The sequence below is a fragment of the Sinocyclocheilus rhinocerous genome, unplaced genomic scaffold (genome assembly GCF_001515625.1).
Source record: "Sinocyclocheilus rhinocerous isolate Xijiao unplaced genomic scaffold, SAMN03320098_v1.1 scaffold2818, whole genome shotgun sequence".
Classification (NCBI taxonomy): Eukaryota; Metazoa; Chordata; class Actinopteri; order Cypriniformes; family Cyprinidae; genus Sinocyclocheilus; species Sinocyclocheilus rhinocerous.
Genome location: NW_015640329.1, coordinates 17191 through 38946, shown reverse-complemented (window position 1 = coordinate 38946; position 21756 = coordinate 17191). Strand labels below are relative to the sequence as shown.

The following is a 21756-nucleotide window of genomic DNA, read 5'->3' as shown; positions in this document are numbered from 1 at the left end:
TCTCTCTCTCTCTCACACACACACACACACACACACTATTGAGAGATTGAGGTGAAGCAACATCTTTCAGTTTCACCCTCTGGTTTCAAAGGGAAAGTTCAGCTGTTCTGACCTCTGAATCACTCAGATATTCAGCCAAGATGAAAGCGTGCAGAAACACTCCAGCTTGTGCTGCTAAAGGGACTGATTTCTAGGATTTCAAATCATTTGGAAGTGTGTGCGAACGCTTTGATCTGATATAAAATAAGCACATTTACAGGAAAACTCAACTCATTCTCTTGAGTATCGTCCAGCCCATAATACCAAAGCAGGTTCTGACTGTCTTTAAGTAACATTTATGGACTTGTAACGTTTGCTGCTTTCCTCTGTATCCAAAAATCATTAGTTTAATTCCTTGTATCTAAATATAGACTCCTTTTAAAGGCTTTAACAGAGTCATTTCCTGTCAAAAACAAAGAGCAACAGGAAACGGGAATGAGCTCTTTTCATCTGGACCCCTAGCAACCTCTAAGGGATTCCCTAGCAACCATCCCGGGTTTATTTCTAGGGAAAGAGTCTTATAACAATGCTAAGAGTTTTCGATGAATGCCAATGGCAGTAAAATCTGAGCAGGATCCGCGCGACCGCAGCACATTGAGCTTTAGGGTGAGCCGATCTGGTTTTAATGGTAAAATGAATGAAACTCGTCCATCATGTCACGCTGCCTCACTCCGCTCTCTGATTTACAGCTTTTGCGGATTTGTGTGCTGAAAAATGGCAAGCGTTTGGATTCATTGCCACAGAGGCCGGGTGAATGCGGTGTGGATGTAATCTGACTTTGGACAAGCTCTCGTTCTCTGTTTTTATTTAGGCTTGTGAGAGAAGATAAAGAGTTACGAGTAAAATTCAGTTTCAGGAACGGTAATGTTTTAATTTTTTTTACTTTATTTTATGGTTTTATATAGCTTTATTTTATATAGTTTTGTTTATATTTTATGTTTCATTATTTGATAATGAAATATAAAACTATAAATAACTGTATTAATATATATTTTTTTTTAATTGTTAAAATAAAAATTTAAATTTTTTTTTTACATTTTGTTTTATTTATTTTATTTTCTGGTGAGAGAAGATAAAGAGTTACAAGTAAACAAGTAAATTACAGTTTCAGGAACAATGTTTTTTTATTTTTATCTTTTTTTTTATTGCTTTATTATTTTTTAGTTTTGTTTTTATTTTATATAAAATTGCAATTTAATTTTATATTTCTTTAAAATTTATTTATTTTTTTCTGTTTTATGTTGCTTCATTTTATTTAATTTTCTCTTTATTTTGTATTTCATTAATTTTATAATGAATTATATATTATATTACATTATATGTATATGTAATTATTTTTTATTTAATGTAATCTTATATTTTATTTACTAGTGAGAGATTTAGTTTATATTTCATTTTTTGTTTTGTTTTGTGAGAGAAGAAAAAGATTTACTGTTACCATCACATGGTCGCATTTCCCATTGCATGCCATTTATACCAATATATGGCTTTCAGTCAGATTCAATCCAACCATGTATTACATGTGACAAGTAACCGTTTTTACTCTCATGTGTTGCTTGTTGAGTGTTCATTTTTACCTTTTCACACGTCACCTCTGCACTGTGGCTCTGTTTCATTTCTCCAGGGTCTTTAGAGACTTCTCCTCATGAATTCGACACACATCCTGTTGACCTGTAATTAACAGAGTTCTGGCCGTGATCACAGACACACAAGTGTTTGAAATCACAGCTGAGTTTGTTTTCCTGTGTTAAAACTAGAGAATCTTTTTCAGGATTACAGCTTTTCTCACTCTCAGATTCAGTTTAGTGCTTTATTAGCGCAACAAAAGTTGTACACTTGTTTTGCCAATAGCAGTAGTGCAGATGGAGTAAACAAGTAAAATACAATTTTAGGAACAGTATTATTTTTTTTTTTTACTGTATTGCTTGTTTTTTTTTCTGTTTTGTAACTTTTATTTTATTTATATATTTTTTATTTCTTTCTATATTTTTATATTTACATTTTATTTTATATTATACTTTTTATTTTTACTGTTTTATATTGCTTTATTTAGTTTAGTTTTATTGAATGTTTCATTTTTATTTTTGCTTTATTTTATTTAGTTTTGTTTTTTATATTTTATTATATTTTTATTTTGTTTTTACTGTTTTGTTTTGTTTTTATTTTATATTTTATTTATCTATTTAAATTTTATTTTTAAAATTTTTATATTGCTATATTTTATTTAATTTAGTTTATTTTTCTATTATTTTAATTTTAATTTGGTTTTATTTATTAATTTATTTTTATTATAGTTTTAGCAATAATCAAGATATTATCAATCAGCAAATTTAACAAAAGTGAATAAATGGTGACACTAACTAAATATTGCACAGTTTTATTGATGTTTTTTTGGTCCGATATGTCTTGGACTTTTGATGCCATTAAATGTTCTATTTATGAATTATCTACTAACAGTAGCTAAAGAGAGTAGTATTCGACTGTTCACGTGATCTCAGCTCACTCCATGTAGAGTAAATCCCCCTTTATCATGCCGCTCATGTGAGTGGATGTCATCGTAAACAGATTTTCCCAAAGTACTATGCGTTTCTTTATATGGCACCTCACAAGTTTGCTTTTATACGAGTGTTGTTTCAGTGTGAGGCGTGGAAACGAGAGCTCTTGATTGGTCGCAGCAGCAGCAGTGGTTCCTGCAGCTTGGCTCTCTTTCTTCTCCTCCGGCGTCGGAATGTTGTGTTTTGTTTGCGTTGCCATGGAAGTGGAGCTGAGACTCGCTCGCATGGAGAACGTGAGGAACATTAACGAGAGCCTGCTTGTGTTTGAGTGGCCCGATATACTGATGTTCCTCTGTTTGATGGATTTGTGAGGTGCATCTGGATAGAGAGCCTCATGCTAGGTGTCATTTATTAGCTGTGACATGAGACAAATGTGTGATGTGAAACTTTTGCATGTATTTCTCTTAAATGAGTGGTCGATCATCACTAGTCCTAGTTCTCATAGTTAGGGGTTTGTTTTAGACTTCGAATATATTTTAGTTCATAAGGTTTGTTTATGTTTTTGCTTTAGGTATATCCTTATTTTACAGAAGCCCGTTTCTGCCTCGGAATAAAAATGATAAACGGTATTTGCAACTTTTTTTTTTTTTTTATATATATATATAATTCTGACTTCTTCTCACTAAGATATAAACTCAGTTTAAAAAACTGAGTTTCTTGCAATTCCGAGTTTTGACCTATTTCTCTAATTTCTGAGTTTATATCTTAAAATTCTGTTTGTTTTTTTTTCCTACCACAAATAAAAAATAGTTAATTGGGATTTTTATGTCTCACAATTCTGACTTTTGTTTTCGCAATTGCGATTTATATCTTGCTATTTTAACCTTTTTTTTCTCAGAATTGCAAGAAAAAAGTCTGAATTGTGAGATGAAAAAGTTGCAATTCACTTGAAAAAAATTTTTTTTTTATCTCTTTGTGGAATCAAGATAATTTTTATTATTTTAGCCGGGAAAGGTTATTTTAGTTAACTAAAACCTTAATAATATTTTCATTACTTGAAATAAAAGATAACTGAAAATAAATATTAAAAAAAACTAAAATGTTAAATTTTTATATAATATTTATATATTTTAAATATATATATTTATATAATTTATTAAATTTTTTATATTATTAAATATGTATTAATATTAGATTTATAATTAGAATATTTATTCATTAAAGTTTTTGTTTATTTATTTATTTACTCATAATAAAACAAGCATTAACTAAAATTAAATGAAATATAAATATATTTTTAAAAAGCTTATTTTAATTCAGCTAGTTGCAAAGGCAATTACTAAAAAAATTAAAAGTAAATCTAATAAAATAAAATAAAAACTATAGACATATTTAGATATAAATAGACATCAAAAAAGCAAAAACTAATAAAAACAGCAAAAACACAACAAAATGACTAAAACGTAACTAAAATTAAAATGAAAACAAAGTATAAAAACGAATTCAAGATATTAATAGAAACTATAACAGGATCTCAATGATACTAAAATAACACTGTCAGGAAGGAATCACGCTCTTGCTCTCAGTGCAAATATTTCTGTGCTTTTGTGCGTTCTACTTTTATTGTATAATATAGTCCGTGTGTGACGTAATAGATGTATTTTAGGAACACAATGTTTCCGCATCAAGTTCCAGCAAAACACCTGCTTTGTCCCGAAATGCTTCGGGAATGTTTGACACGGATCACACAGCGAGAGAAATCTCCCAGATCCATATAAGGCATTTAAAGAGACGTTAAAGCACCTTAACAAGAGCTGTGACTCCACGTCTGAAAAATGCTCCTTCATTCATCCAGCGCTCAGAATGAAGCCCATCAGCATTTCAATCGGCCCGCGTGAGGCCCTCTGAGGGAAAAGACCGCTGGTTTGCTTCAGAAGTCAGTGAGTGTGGTCTTTAATACGCTGACAGCAAAACCGTGTAACTAATCGGCACGTTTTCAGCTCTCGATAAAGATTAATGGAGGAAAAGCAGCCGTTTCATTACATTTAACATTCAAATATTATCTTTCCACAGTTGAAAGAGGAATCTTAACCTTAGTTGGTGCTGTTTGCTAAGACAAGTGTCTCTGTACTTCACAAAATGTACAAACCTGGATGCCAGAATTGAGTATTATTACCAGAAATGTGGTTTGAGGCGATGGACTCAAACCAGTCCAGCTCCATTTAATGAGTTTTATAAGTCATTTAACACAGCTGGCTGAAGGTTTGTGGTGATCGTATCGGTACCGAACACACATGTAGATCCGGTTTTGGTGCACACACAGTCAGTAAATGCTGCATTTTAAATTTGGATCGCTATTGTTAATCAATTACAGCGCACACAAGAGGAGTGGAAACTTCCCTTGGCTTTGTTTGACATCACCAGCATGCATCTGGCACTGTGGTGGATTCGTGGATGAGCTTTTGACGTACGGTCGGCTAGACTCGGTTCACAGGGAGCTGTTAATGATGATCCGTGGGTTTATCATCAGACATCGTTATGGGGAATTTCACCTTAATTTGATTTGCGTTTGATTGTGGTTAATTGGAAAGGCACACATGGAAGCGCTTGGCCGCCGTCCATGTCTGAACTCAAACGAGTGTGGTCTTATTTTGTCTGGTTTATCATAACTCGCATTCGGATAGCAACATGCAAAGATTTTTTTCTACATCAATTACTCTAAACCGCTCCTCTGTAATTATTTGTATCACCATTCTTATAATCGCGAGATATAAACTGACCTTCTTTCTTGGAATTCTGAATTGATTTATTTCTCGTAATTATATTTTTTTTGTTTCTGCCACTGATTAAAAAAATAAAAGGTAATCGTCACTTTTTTTTTTCCCTCACAAGTCTGAGTTTGTATCTTGCATTTGTGACTTATTTGTTTGAATATTGAAATAAGTCGCAATCACCTTTTTTTTTTTCTCTCAATTCTGAGTTTATATCTCTTAATTCTGACTTTTCTTCATTAGAATTGCAAGAAAAAATCTGAATTGTGAGTAAAATCATAATTATCTTATTTTTGTATCCTGTGGTGGAAACAATATTTCATATTATTTTCATGCTTTTAGTCAAGAAGCAAGGTTATTTAAGTTAAATAAAACTGTTATTTGTTTGAATATTGAAATAAGTCGCAATCACCTTTTTTTTTCTCTCAATTCTGAGTTTATATCTCTTAATTCTGACATTTCTTCATTAGAATTGCAAGAAAAAAGTCTGAATTGTGAGTAAAATCATAATTATCTTATTTTTTGTATCCTGTGGTGGAAACAATATTTCATATTATTTTCATTCTTTTACTCAAGAAGCAAGGTTATTTAAGTTAAATAAAACTGAAACAATAAAATATTTTCATTACTTGAAATAAAACAAAATAAAATTAAAATAAAATAAAATATAAAACCAAATATTAAAAAATATATAATAAAATATTATTACTATTATTTTTTTTTAATAAATATACAATATAATATGTGATGATAATATAAAATGTGTGTGTATATGTATATAACAAAATATAAAAAATAAAACGTATTTTTATAATAATCATAATTTATTATTATTATTATTGTTATTATGTATTTATTTATTTTATTTCTCCACTTATATAGTGTATTAAAAGCCCCAACTTGTTAATATTTCATTTTGAAAACGCATTTTATTTCAGCTATTTGCAAAGGCAACATTTCTCATTTTAATGTCCGAATTGAAATGAATGTTGTCTTATTTTGTTTGATTTAGCATAACTCGCATCCAGAAAACAATATGTGGCATTTGTTTTTCTTCATCAGTTACTCTGAACTGCTTCTCTGTAATTATTTCTATCACCATACTTATAATTTTTCACATGGCTGGTGTTTTTCTCTGGTGGTAAACGGCATTACTTACGGTTCTCTCATTAGTGCCTCCTTTTTGGTTTGATTTAAGAAACGGCGAGTTTTGGTGGCTTAAATGAAGTTTTAGATGAAGGCCTGTCTCTACGCTCTGCTGGTTACTGGGATTTTCAGCCTGTTTTATGGATGTTGTGTCATAGTGTTACACAGCCTGGTTCTCTGATAAGCGCGCGTGTGTGTGTGTGTGTGTGTGTGTGAGATGTGGCCCATGATGCCCTCAGACGGCTGTAAAAGGAGACGGGCCGCAGAGCTTTGGCGTCGTAGCGAGCAACCGTTCATTAGCGTTTACTGGCCGGCGTTAAACCAGCGTCTCCACCAGTGGCCGCTTCTGTGCTGCCAAGAGGGCAAATATCTCGTCCTTTTGGCTTTCTAGAGCTGCTCATCTGCCAAACACATGTAATGAGGAGTGTTCGGCTTCGTTTTATACCAAACAAGGGAGATTTGTCCGGTTTGTTTCATAATAAGGCCAGCATGACATCAGAATAGACAGTCTACTTTCTTTCTGGTGTTCCTGGTTTCACTGTGAATGTGAATCAGTGCAGTTTATTCTTAATCTTTCATCAAAATATACTGCCCGCATTGCAGTTGTCATTATTTGTTTTATCAAATGTTTTTGTTGATTTTTTTTATATAATTAAATTGTTTATAAAATTCTAAATAATTGTTATATATTATAATTAAATAAGTTTTATAGTTCTATGATATTAATTGCATTTTGCATGTATTTTTATACTGTGTATACATTATATATATATATATACAGTGGGTACGGAAAGTATTCAGACCCCCTTAAATTTTTCACTCTTTGTTATATTGCAGCCATTTGCTAAAATCATTTAAGTTACTTTTTTTTCCTCATTAATGTACACACAGCACCCCATATTGACAGAAAAACACAGAATTGTTGACATCTTTGCAGATTTATTAAAAAAGAAAAACTGAAAAATGCTCAGTATTTAGTAGAAGCACCCATTTGATCTAATACAGCCATGAGTCTTTTTGGGAAAGACGCAACAAGTTTTTCACACCTGGATTTGGCGATCAGTTCTGGAGATGTTCGTGTATTTTTGTCCTCATTAGTGAGACGGCAGACGTTAATCTCACCGGAAGCGTCACGAGCGTTTCTGTACGAGTACTACATTAAACCGCGTGTCTGCGCCATTCATTAACACAGAGACACGCAGAATTTGCCACTGCGTTTGTAGCCGGTGCCATAGCCAGACTGATAAACAAACACAGACCGGAAGTTAACTTCGGGCCAGGCGCGTGTGCCCGATAAAACATCTATATAAAGCTTGAAGCATCAGAATCGGCATTGGTATCGGCCGATCACCATGACAAGAAATCGGTACTCCGTATCGGCTGCAAAAATCCTGATCGGAGCATCCCTAATATATATATATATATATCACACAGCGAGTTTTGTTCATTTTATATATATAATTTATACTGTATGTATATTAAATGCATTTAAATGTATATTGTATATTTTTACTTGCAATGTTATTTATATACAATATATATATCTTATATTAAATAAAAAATATATATTTAAAGTCTTGCCCTATATTTATATATTTCATGTTAAATATATATGCGTTTCTCTGAGCTGCTCATGGCCCATTTGATATGTACCACTCATGCTCACCGGAAGAGCAAAGTCCACTATAAAAATAGAACGGAATAAAAATAATATATTGATATTTAATATTTTCTGTCCAATTTTATTTTTACTTTCAATAAAAATGTGGTTATTTTATTGGCTTGAATTTTTAAATGCAGTATCATTATAATTGTTGAGTTAAGTTAAAAAGTCTTACAAAATTATTTGATGTTATTGAATAAAATAATAAGTAATTATTAAAAAGAATTTTCGGTTTCAGTTTTTGGCCAAGTGCATCCAGAATTTTCAGTTTCGGCCCAGAATTTTCATTTCGGTGCATCCCTAATATTTATATTCATTATTAATATTTTATTTTATTTTTATATAATTTCAAAAGTATACAATAAATATAATTTGAATATTTTTATTCATTAATATTTTTTTAGTATAATAGTTAATAGTTTTATTTATTTATTTCCTCATAGAATGTTTATAATATATGCACACATTATGCAAGTAAAATTACTTGTTATTTCTCTTGGCTTACATGTGAAAACATGGATATGGAAAGGTTCTCCGGTCACACATCATAACTCAACATAGTCTGTTAAAAAGCCCAAGCTTGTTAATCTTTCATTTTGAAAATGTTGCTAGAAATATGGCTAATGAAAACATTTGAAGGCAAGCTGTTTGATTTGGGGTGTCGTTCTCCTCTGCGGTGGGATTTGATCCTTGTTGCCTTCAGCTTTATGAGGCTGAGGTATAGTTTATGATATTAATAAAAGAAATGACTGCTGCTAATGCTAAGCGTCTTTCGCACACGTGTGTCTGTGCGGGGTCAGGAGGCGTTTAGCGTGTTCCTCTGACCGGCTGAAGACCCTCAGCTGTGGGACCTCATCATGTTCTTGTGTTGTTGGGTCTCCTCGGGCCATTACATGAGGTTCAGGCTTTGAGGGCCGGTTGTTGCCGTTGACCTAATGACTCAAATAAGTGTGTGTGACCTCGTCAAACTCCCAGAGGTGCTTTCGGAGAATTAAAGTTGTGTGAGCTCTAGTTTTGCCTTTCCTGCTGCTTAAATAATGCAATGCGGCATATATCACTTCTGAACATGTCATGGTGAGAGACTTTTACTTATGTCACAGTCACTCTTTGACTCATTTTGTCTTTTAAAGTAAAAAAAAAAAAAAAACAGACATTTCGCATAAATCCACTTCCACTTTTCCAACCAATCTCTGATTGATAAAATCCTGCCCTGTATTTAAAATATATTATAAAAATAAATATATTGAAAATCCTTCCTATATTTATTTTAAAAAATATATATTTTTTATGTATATATATATATACATTTTTATATTTCTATATATTTTATGGGATTGATCGCCCACTTTTCATAATCCAGTCGATTCTCAGTCCTGCCTAAATTCAAATTTAAATTTACAATTTAAATAATTAATTTTCACTTTTCATGATCCTGCCCTATATTATAAATATAAAAATATTTAAAATATATTTCAAGTCCTGCCCTATATTTATTTCTTATATTTATATTTATTTTCATATTTGTTTACATTTAAAAAAATATTTATTTTAAAAAACAGTTTTCATGATCAAGTCGATTGCTAATAAAATCAAGTCATGCATATTTATATTTAAATTTTACATTTATATTTATATGTAATAGTTTTCATTTTTTTAAATCAAATATTAACTTTAAAAACCTTCAGTAAATATTGGGGGGGGGGGTTTTCCCCACATATTTTGCTTTAATTACCTGTTTGTCATTATGAAAATAGCCATGGTTGTTGACGTGAAATTAAAAATTACAAACTGCATTTTACAGTATACTGTATAAATCACACTTTCACAATCACACTTTGACTCTTTTTTTTTTTCTTTCTTTTAAAGATAACAAAAAATCACAATAAACCTATTTAAAGGAAAATTTCGTAAAAAATACTTGTCCTCATGTTGCTCTAAACGCGTTTGACTCAAAAACATCACGGGAGCAGGTAAAACGTGATTGTTCTGACAGGCTGAAGTGTTTCTGTCATCAGTCCCGCATCGTGGTGGTTGTTTTAAAGGTTTCAGCCGAGAGCAGAGCGGGTGCTAATCTGACTCCGGAGGAGGGGAGTACATTAGTTGAGTTAGTTTCCTAGCAGATGTGAAGTGAAGAGAACGACAGCAGTGCTGAATGACTGATATTCATGCATGGTTGCGTAATGCCTCATATACACACCAGTAAATAAGTGCTTCTTGTTCAGACACACCGAGAGCAAACAGGCTCCACGCCAGTTCACTTCATACCAGTCCTATATAGAGTGCAAGGTTAGACATAGTGTGGCCCAAAACACAGTATGGAAATATTGGGCACTATGATTTTTATTCATATGATTTTTTTATTTTTCAGTGTTTAATTTTTCTGGATTCCGTTTTGATCTTTTTTCTTTTTTTTATCTTTTCTGGACTTGTTGGTTTTTTTTTTATTTATAAATTTTTTTATAAAGAGTTATTTATTTGTTTGTTTGTTTAGAATGTTTTTTTTGTTTTTTTTCTCGGTTTACACTTTTTGGATTCTTTTTTTCTTGGTCCCCCCCCCCAGTTTATATTTTTCTGGATTCCTTTTTTCCCTTTCTTTTTTCAGCTTTAATTTTTCTGGATTCTGTTTTAATGCTTAAATTATAATTTAGCGCTTTAAAAAAAAAATCGAATTACTTGAAAACATGAAACTTATTTAACAAAAATTAAATTTTTTCCCAAATTCAGTTTGACCTTTTCTAGATTTGTGATTTATGATTTTAATATTAATTAATAAATCAAAAACAATAATAATCAAATGAAGGCATAAATATTAATTTCACTGCATTTTTAACCTTTTAAAAAGTCATTTTAATTTCCTTTTATTTTAAATAGTTTTAAATTAAAACATAATTGAACAAATTGTGATATTTGAAAAATAATATTAAACTGTATTATTTATTATTACTGTCAGAAGTGCATTCTAAAGTAATATTCGTATTGCTACCGTCATTTCTTCATGTTAAACCGAACTTTTATTTTGGCGGCTTGTAGTGAAGATCTTTGCGTTTGTGTGTGTAGCTGACAGTAGTTTTCTCAAATGAAATGGTGTAATGCTGATGAAGTGACTCTGGAGATCATGCGTTCATGTCCTGGTTTGTCAGGTTTTGAATGCGTCTAGTAGGAGTATGTGGAGTCTGGTGACATGTTCCCTGTAACCTCTGACCTCGGATCAGTTTTATGTGTGTGGCAGCGGAGGGCTTTAACAGACTGAGGAAGGGATGACGCACGTCTCTGGTTCTGTTTGTTGGGAAGGTCACGCTTTGATGGCCGCAGATGGATGTTTGAAACACTGTCACTCCTGATTCGAGTTTAGATCCAGCTTAACTGATGTGATCAGCTTTTAATGAGGAAAGTGTGCTGTGAGTTTACAGTCTGTCGTAACCGTGTCTATCTCTCATTTTGTTTTTCCATTCCTCTTATAGCAAAGTCCAGTGTGTTTGAGGTGTATTATAATGGCTTGAGATGTTTCAGCTCCTCTGGGATCGTTCATGAAAAGAGGCCAGATTTAGTTGCTTTTGTCACTAACCTGTCCAGTCACATGACTCCGTTCCACTTTTCACAATCCAATCAGTTCTTGATTGATAAAATCGAGTCCTGCCTTATATTGAATTTGTATATTTATCTTTTTTATTTATATTTTTTACATATATTTCCATGATGGAACTTGTACTTTTCATGATGATTTTTTTTAATTTTTTTAATAATAATATTTATGTGATGGAGCTTTCACTTTTCACAATCCAATCAATTCATGATTGATAAATTGAAGTCCTGCCTATTTACATTTATATGTACAGTATATTTATGTTTATATTTATACTTAGTTTTCTTTAAGAACTTTAAAAAGAAAAAAATAATTTTGCTGCATTTTAATAACCTGTTTCTCACTATGAAAATAGCCATGATAACTGGTGTGACATGAAAATACAAACAAACATTTCTCGTGAGCTGTTGACCATCGTGGATATTTTTTCTCCCTGTAGTCACAGTGCATTCTGGGATTGGCTGTAAAGAATGCATTTAAAGAATGCATTTAAAACCTTTAGTGATAAAGACTTTGTCTCTGAGAAGCTCCACAGAAGCTGTTTGGTTTTATTCTCCTCTGTGTAAATCATCCGAGTAAAGACTTTCCTTCCCGCGCTGTAGTTATCTGGTAAGGTATCGGGGTGTTTATTAGTCCAGACAAGATCTCAAGCCAGTACTAATAAGAGCGAGACTGGTTTCTAATAGGCCGTCAGGTCTGGTCTGATAAGGGGGACAGAAATGCAGCATCTCTGAGCTCCAGCAGCAGATTTAAAGCCCTAATAAATCACAGCCCCTCCAGCTGGGCTCTTGGCTCCTGAAGCTAGTATTTCATCAGCGTCTCACTGCACTCCGGCATCAAAGGCCATGGATTCGCCTGTATCATTTCACCAACTCGCTTCAGTTTGGGCCGAGAGGGTCAAAGGTCAGCCGAGCATCAGTCATTCTTTAATCTTCAGCTCCTGTGAAGAGTTTGATTTTTAAGGCCAGATCTTTTTACTGTATAATCATTATCTGTTCAGCACAGATCAAGATTTTTTTACCTAGATCCCGTTTTCAGAAAGTCAGAAAGAGCTTTATTGCCAAGTATGTTTACACACACAAGGAATTTGTCTTGGCCACAGGAGCTTCCAGTACAGAAAGTACAGACATAGTGCAGACATACATGATGCAGACATACATAGAATTACACAGTCGAGATGAAATATAACACTATTATAAGAAAAACAGAAATTTTGACATCAAAGTAAGTGGCATAGGGTAGGGTGTGAGATGCATCGTCAGTAAAGTGTTATTGTTAACTAAAACTAATTAAAAATGAAATAAAAAATTAGATTAAATGGAGTTAAATAAAAATATTTAAAAAGGGAAACGAAAACACTGATAAAAATGACAAGGCACACAACAAAATAACCGAAAGTTAAACTAAAATTAAATGAAAACTGAAAATATAAAAATATATCAATATGTAAATATTAATAAATACTATTTAAATAATTTGATTAAAAACTTTAACCTAAAACTTAAAAATAAAAAATTATGCTCTGGCAACTAACAGAAATAAACTATATATATTTTTTTTTAGTTTGTTTTTTTTATATGAAGTTTTTTTTTTTGTAATAGTATTTATTCATATTTTTATATTGTCAGATTTCACTTTAATTTTCAGTTATTTTGTTTGTGCTTTGTCATTTTTATTAGTTGTTTTATTAGTTGTTTTTAAATTTCTATTTAGCTTAAATTTTATTTCAGTATAATTTTTAGTCATTTTAGTAAAAAAACAATAAAACTGAAAGAAAAAAATGCAGGTAAAGGGAAATATCAAAAACAACTAATAAAACAAAAGAACTAGTAAAAATGACAAAACGCATGACAAAATAACTGAAAATAAAAATGTATCAAAAGTAATTAGTGAACTGTATAAAAATTACATTTAAAGTTAAAAAAGACTTAGACTTAAAAAGCTTAAACAAAAACGACAAATTATGCCTTGGCAATTAACAGAAGTAAAAATTAATTTTAGTTGTACTAAAAATGAAAGAAAAAAATTCAGTTAAATAGAAATATAAAAAAAATAACACACTTAAACTAAAAATTTAAATTGAAATATTGAAATATTAATAAATACTATAATTACTATATAAATAATACTAAAATAACATTGTGTCAAGCATCTAATAGTGTCTAATAAGAGTGAAAACAGAGCATTCTGTTCAAATATGTTGAAAGATTATTAGAAATTTTGAAGACTTGCAGTTACAATAAAAGGTACATAAAGCATTCACACTTTGAAAAGGACACCAAAACATCATAACACACAGTCCATAGTCACATACGCCACATTTGAAGTCTTCACTTCACTTGATTTGAGCCAGAAACAGACTGAAATTGAAGTCTTAAGTCATTGATTGTTTGTGTTTGATGCAGCTGACAGAAGGAGGAAAGGCAGCAAAAGCTAAGATCAGTGTCGGGGACGTCGTGCTGTCTATCGACGGCATCGCCACAGAGGGAATGACACACCTGGAAGCCCAGAATAAAATCAAAGCCTGTACGGGAAACCTGAACCTCTCAGTGCTGAGGTAAAACACAGACACACGCGCACACGCACACACTCTCACACACACACTCACACAGACACTCACACAGACACTCACACAGACACACGCATACACACACACACACACACACACACACAGACACACACACACACACACACACGCACACACAGACACACTCACACAGACACACGCATGCATACTCACACAGACACACACACACAGACACTCACACAGACACACGCATGCACACACAGACACATGCGCGCACACACTCTCACACAGACACTCACACAGACACTCACACAGACACACGCATACACACACAGACACTCACTCACACACACACACAGACACTCACACAGACACTCACACACACACAGACAGACATACGCATACACACACACAGACAGACACACGCATACACACATGCACACACAGACACGCATACACACTCACACAGACACACATGCACACACACATGCACACACACATGCACACACAGATACGCATACACACTCACACAGACACTCACACAGGCACACATGCACACACACACACGCACACGTTTCTTCTATAATTTGATGTTTCAGCTGTCTGTGTCTCATGACACCCAGAATTAGTTTGATTTGGACGTGCAGATATAAATGGATTTTCCATTACGGTGGATATTGCAAATTTGCTTAAGAAATAATTTTAATCAATACAGGTGAATTATAGTATCACTAAATTGTGATTAACACTGGAATATTCTCCAGTCTTCAGTGTCACATGATCTTCAGAAATCATTCTAATATGCTGCTTTGCTGCTCAAGAAACATTTCTAATTATTATCAATGTTGAAAACAGTTCAATATTTATGTGGAAATTGATACACTACCATTAAAAAAAAAAAAAAAAAATAGTTTTATTAATCAAGGATGCATTAAATTGATCAAAAGTGACAGTAAAAATATTTATAATGTTACAAAAGATTTCTATTTCAAATACTGTAAATGCAGTTCTTTTGAACTTTCTATTCATTTGTGAATCCTGAAAAATAAAATGCATCACAGTTTCCACAAAAATATTGAGCAGCACAACCGTTTTCAACATTGATAATAATCCATTGTCCAGATCAGATCAGGGATTGTGTAAATATGACAGCAGATCCTCCAGAGCAGAAGAGCGGTTTGCTTATGGAGCTCTTGGCGGGGTTTGTCTCTCCAGGGGGCCTCTTCCCACGACGGGACACGCAGGATCTAATGCGCTCAAGATGTTCGGATCGGCCGCTTGTTTTTCAGCCTGTTTTTAATTCTCTCTCTGCACATCAGCTCTGTTTCTTCTGTTGTTTCTTTTGAGGGTTTGAGCGGGTGTCCTGACCACTGCAGCATCTTTAACTGTAGTTTAGTTCATCTATCATCAGTTATTTCAGTCAGTCTAAGATTGCTCAATTACAATTAAAGGACCGTTAACTCTTCATTTACTCACTCTTACGTTATTCCAGACCTTTCTTTATCTTTTGATCATTTACGTTCCTGCATTTCGGCAGATGCTTGTATCCAAAGCGACTTGCGTTGCATTCATGATATGCATTTTATCAGTTCATGCATTCCCTGTTCAGTTCATCAGGTCATTGCAAAATCTAAAATAAAAGTGATTGTGGACAGATGCAATCAAGCTCCAAAGGTCAAAATCTGCCCCGAATTGTTATAAAAGTATCAGTATATTCCTCCTAGAAACTGACAATTCTGTCATCACTTGCTCTTCTTCTGTATTTCTTTCTTTCTTTATTTTTGAAGAAAGTTGGTAACCAAACAGTTTCAGGTCCCATTGACTTCCATTGTATTTTTGCACATACTATGGAAGTCAATGCGACCTCAGGGCCGGCCCGTCGTATAGGCAAAATAGGCAAATGCTAGGGGCACCCAAATGAGTTTTTTTTATTTATTTTTTTTTATAATAGTATTATTTTAATTAGGGGTGCACTATATGTCGAAATATAATCAATATCGCATTATGGCTTAATGCCATAGTCATATCGCAAAGGTTGCTATTTAATTAAATAAAAATACCTATGCGCTGCAGTTTTCTGAAAAATGCAGCGCATTTATTGCTGGCAAACCACCAAATTAAAAGCAGTTTGATATTTGAATTTGAGCAGAGATGCACCGATCGACCATTGGCCATAAATCGGAACCGGACGGTTTTTTGTTTTATTTCAGAGTCTGTAAACAGCGTTAACAGAGGCCAAAGAGACACAAAGAGGAGAATATACATTAGCAGGCAGAGCGAGCTCACTGTTCACGATGGGCGAAGTATGAGTGTATCTCTGAGGGGAACTGACTGTCTTAAGAAACAGTTTAGATGGCATTTTCCTTTCATCTTACCTCTGTAGCCTATAATGCATTTAGTGTTTACAGCGGTAATCAAGGAAACAATGCATCACTGCTGTTCCTTAAGCGCCACCTGCTGACAGAGAGAGAATTTGCATTTTTTTCATTCAGCCCATCTGCTGTTTGGTATGTTTTGTGTAGCCTAATTTCTCAAAGCTAAAGTCAGACCATTCTGTTTTTGCTACAGGTTTTGAGATTATAGTCTAATTTAGATCAAAATATAAGCTACTAAAGCAACTAACCATATTCTTCATGCACTCATTTTCATTCTTTCTTGTCTTTTGCTTATATAAAATACATTAAAAATCAGCATTGGATTCCAATATGAAAAGTTAAGATCAGTGCATCCCTAAATTTAAGAATGTCTGAAATTAAGATATAAATGTTAGTATTGTAGCTGCCTTTGGATCTCTAAAGTTCTCTAATTTAAATAGCTAGCTGAGTTAATGTCAGTTTATTTATTTATTGTGCAACTGTCTTATTTATTTCATATGTAATTTTTTTTTATGTCATAAAGCTATGCAGTTTCTGTGTGAATGATTGGTGGTGGAATTGGCTGCGATGCAAGGGGCACTAGCAAAAATCTTGTCTAGGGCACCAAATTGGTCAGGGACATCTGCGACCTGAAACTGTTTCAGAAATATTATTTGTTATGACCCACAAATTGTGAGAAGAACAGGCATAAATGTGTGCCTTCGGATGACTTGGAATATAGTCATGCAGATGTCTTTTATGATATTTTTATGATGCTTTTTTTGTCATTTTTGGAGCTGTGGACAGTGTCCGTCCCCATTTATTTTCATTGCTCAGGGTTTCTGCAGGTCTTAAAGTCTTAATTCTGCCTTACACAAATTAAGGCCTTAAAAAGGTCTTACATCAGAGCAGAAGGTCTTAAATTCATAAAATCGTGGCATTAAATGTTGCATGTACTGCAAAAAAATGTATATCATCCTTTTGTCTTGTTTTCCAGTACAAACATCTAAACATCCTTAAATCAAGATACATTTACTTGAGATGCCAAATAAAGATATGAAGTCTTGTTTTCTGAGAAACTGAACAAAATTAAGTGAGTTTTTGCTTAAAAAAAGAAAACTTGTTTCCCCTTCTAATTAAGTTTTTTATTTTGACAAAATGGATTAAGAAGTAATGAGGTTGTGTTTTCATTTTCAACTTAGTGTTGCTAATACACAAGTGTGTCTTAAAAAAAAAAGTCTTAAAGCCTTCATAAATCCTGCAAAAACCCTGTTGTAAGAAAAGACGTTTTCCTTCATTGAAAAGAGATGAGAGTGAGTAAATGTTCACTTTTGGGTGATTTATTCTCTTAAATGTCTGTTGATGTGTGTCGACTCTAGGCGGGCTAGTTAAAGAGGATGTATATTTGATTTTTTAAGGTGTAGTTGAAGCTGGTCTCTCAGCGCAGCTCATAGAGTTATGGACTCTTTGAAAGGACGTTTAGGGAAGAGAGATTGTGCAAGAGCTCTGGAATCTCCCATTAAAGTCTTTTAGTGCCGTTTTCATAGCTGTTGAACATTTGTCAGTGAATCTGCAAAGACCATCAAACAGCACTTAAGCTTTACTATTAAGATAACATTGCATTAGGAAGAGCAGCGTTTACTCTGAAATCCCAGAGAGCCATTTGAACCCAAACCACCCAGAATACCGCGGTACAGGCCTCACCTCCAGCGTATTAATAAACCACCGTCTGTACCACTGTCTGAGCACGTCTGTACGGGTTTCTGAAGCGTTCATTTGAGGTATTGCTGATGTCAAACCTGTTTTACATCACAAATTATTGAGTTATTCACATCTGAAGTGCTTTAATGGACTTGTTTGGACTTTAATGAAGTTGGATTAGTTGTGTTTGCACTGGTTCATTTATTGATGTGGTTTAGGTGAATGTTAAATCAGTGTTCATTTTGGCTTCTGTGTAAGATTTTCTATGAAAACGTTGTGTTCCAACTAGGGATGTCAACGATTAATCGACGATCGATTAATTGTCGATAAGAGATGCAGTCAATTAAAGCTATCGATGGTCGATTAAGTTGTTTAATTTTGGTCTGCGTGCGGCTCTTCAGCGGTCTCCGTGACGGGATAGGAAACAGTCAACAAAGTAAAATGATCTCAAACGAGCTCTCTTCATTTTATCAAATGATCATAATCACATCTATTCATTTTACAATCCTGCTAGCATTTTATTCAGACTAAATCCCCTTTAAATCGGGAGAGAAAGCGGGGGGTTTTTTTTTAGTAACTTTTGCACATCCTGTCATGCCGGGCTGCATAGACGCATTTTGCAGCATTAAGGTTAACGATTAATCGATTAATTGATCGTTAATTTAAACGACGATCGATCATGGAAATGATCGAAAATTGACATCCCTAGTTCCAACACAAAAAAATGGTTTTACAATATACAGTTACCCATGTTTCATTATTTTATTTTAGTTTAGTTACATTTTTATTTTATTTTTAGTATTGTTTTTGTGTATTTTAATTATTTTTTATTTTATTTCATTTTGTTTTGTTAAATATTTTTTTTTAGCATTTTTTGTATATTTTAATTATTAATTTCAGTGAAAATATGTAATGTATTTTTATTTTTTGATCTATTGATTTTAATCTGTTTAACTTACTGATTTTGAACTATTGATTTAATGCGGCAAATCAATCGCAGTGTATCAAACATTGCACTAACACAAAAACAATGGTTTTACAATATACATTTCCCCATTTTTTTTATTTTTGTTGTTTTGTTTTGTTTTGTTTTTTACATTTTTGTTTTACATTTTTAGTATTATTTTTTTGTTTACTTTATTTAATTTGGTAAATAATTCATATTTTTTATTTTAGGATCAATTTTATTTTGCGCTCTAACACACAAACAAAAAAAATTGTTTAACAATATATATTTCCCAATGTTTTATTTTATTTTGTTAATTATTTATTTTTGTATTCATAATTCATAATTTTTATTTTTGGGTGAATTAGTCATGTAATGGGGCAGATCATTCACTGTTGTAGTTCCTCATTTCATAATCCTCCATCACTCCAATATGACGTTAATGTCTTTCAGTCAGAGTCTGAAAATGATCAGTGGTTCAGATAATTTTCCATGGACACTCTTGTCGTACAGTAAATCCAGTTGACAGTTTCTCTGTTTTGTCTGATGTTGAAACGGCACAATCTGTGGTGAAAGCGTGTGGATAAATCAAAGCCTCATATGGATTTCCATTCGTCCCCCTCCACGCACAGTGACTCAGCTGATTCCCGATAGAAACCTGCTGATGTAGATTATTAGCAACACAAGTAATGGAAATCACAGTCATGTTAACACTGTCTGCTCGATTTCAGTTTGTTTTATGTGCTTTCATGTTACATCACAATTGAGAGGAAGTGTATGTGGGGAAAAGGTACAAAATGTCTATGCAGTTCCACATTGCTGCCAGTATTATGCCATGACAAATTCCAGTACTTCAGCCTTCAAGTATTTCCATTAATTGTCATGTATTGGAATATGTGCACACAAATTTTTTTTTTTGTTTTGTTTTTTACATTTTTGTTTTACATTTTTAGTATTATTTTTTTGTTTACTTTATTTAATTTGGTGAAAAGAATTCATATTTTTTATTTTAGGATCAATTTTATTTTGTGCTCTAACACACAAACAAAAAAAATTGTTTAACAATATATATTTCCCAATGTTTTATTTTATTTTGTTAATTATTTATTTTTGTATTCATAATTCATAATTTTTATTTTTGGGTGAATTAGTCATGTAATGGGGCAGATCATTCACTGTTGTAGTTCCTCATTTCATAATCCTCCATCACTCCAATATGACGTTAATGTCTTTCAGTCAGAGTCTGAAAATGATCAGTGGTTCAGATAATTTTCCATGGACACTCTTGTCGTACAGTAAATCCAGTTGACAGTTTCTCTGTTTTGTCTGATGTTGAAACGGCACAATCTGTGGTGAAAGCGTGTGGATAAATCAAAACCTCATATGGATTTCCATTCGTCCCCCTCCAGAGCCGACCCTCCACATCCAAACCAAATTTGTACTGTTTTGTTTGCGTCGACATCTTCAGATGATTTCAGACCACATGTTGCTCCCCTTTCCTTGTTTTCTTAAGGAAGTTTCCAGACCGTGTTCATGAAGTGCTGTGTAAAGCATGTGTTCGCAGCGGCGCCTGAGGTTTGGGACAGGTTTGCAGTAGCAGCGGCTCATGTGTCCGTCTGTCTAAACGTCCTCAAACCGCCGTCACCTGCTGGACGCTGCCGCTTCTGGGAGGTTCAGGGCTGCGTCGGCTGTTTTTACCCACATTAAAACAGCGTTGTCTAGGAGGAAGTAGGTTTGTCTGCTCTGTGTATAGCTGTCTGATCATCAAATATCCTTTTCCACTGACGAAAGCCCAGTCTAGAACCTCTCCGTGCATTTCCACTGTTGAAAAGGCAGTTGTGGTCCGGCGGAGCTGTTTCTGGCCCTCAAATCAGTGAAAATGTGACTCCGACATTAAAACCGACATAGGTGCACAAGTGTATCGCCAATGAAGCAAGATGACCTGTTATTACTGATTTGACATAGTCATAATTAGGGATGCTCCGATCCGCCTTTTTCACCTCCGATACCGATTCCGATACCTAGGGTTCAGTATTGGCCGATACCGATCCGATACCAGTGAAGTTATTTTTTTTCCATTTAAATAAATGTAGTGTACAATAAATAAATGTATATCTCTGTGTGTGGAACTGATAATCATTCTTTCACAATCTACTAAATACAGACTACTTCATTATAAAGAAAAATAATCAATAAATATGAAAAAATATATGTATATTCATAATCTGACAAAAATATATACCATTAATGAAAAACATTCATGAATGTATTTATATATAAGTATATGCTATAAAATTAAAATAAATTTCTTTTAAATGTATAAATGTATATTTTTGATAAGGCAGCCATATATGATAGATTCCATAGGACAAAACAAATACAGTGCGGCACGAAGCGCTTACAATATGCGCATCCGGTGTGCAGAATGATGCGCTTGAAGCAACACGAAGTCACCGCACGCAGCACTTTGCATTAAAAACTGCAAAGCACAAAGGGAAGAGAAATTGATGCGTAGTGTATTATATCTGTGC

At 33.3% G+C, this 21756-nt stretch overlaps 1 protein-coding gene across 3 annotated transcripts in view; it reads left to right on the top strand.

Moving 5' to 3' along the window:
- LOC107752622 (PDZ and LIM domain protein 5-like) overlaps nucleotides 1–21756 on the top strand; it is a 74571-nt gene that overhangs the window by 35631 nt on the left and 17184 nt on the right. For all 3 annotated transcript variants that reach the window (XM_016568635.1, XM_016568634.1, XM_016568636.1), the window contains exon 2: nucleotides 14103–14254. In XM_016568635.1, the coding sequence (XP_016424121.1) occupies nucleotides 14103–14254 (152 nt within the window). The remainder of the gene's footprint in view (nucleotides 1–14102; nucleotides 14255–21756) is intronic.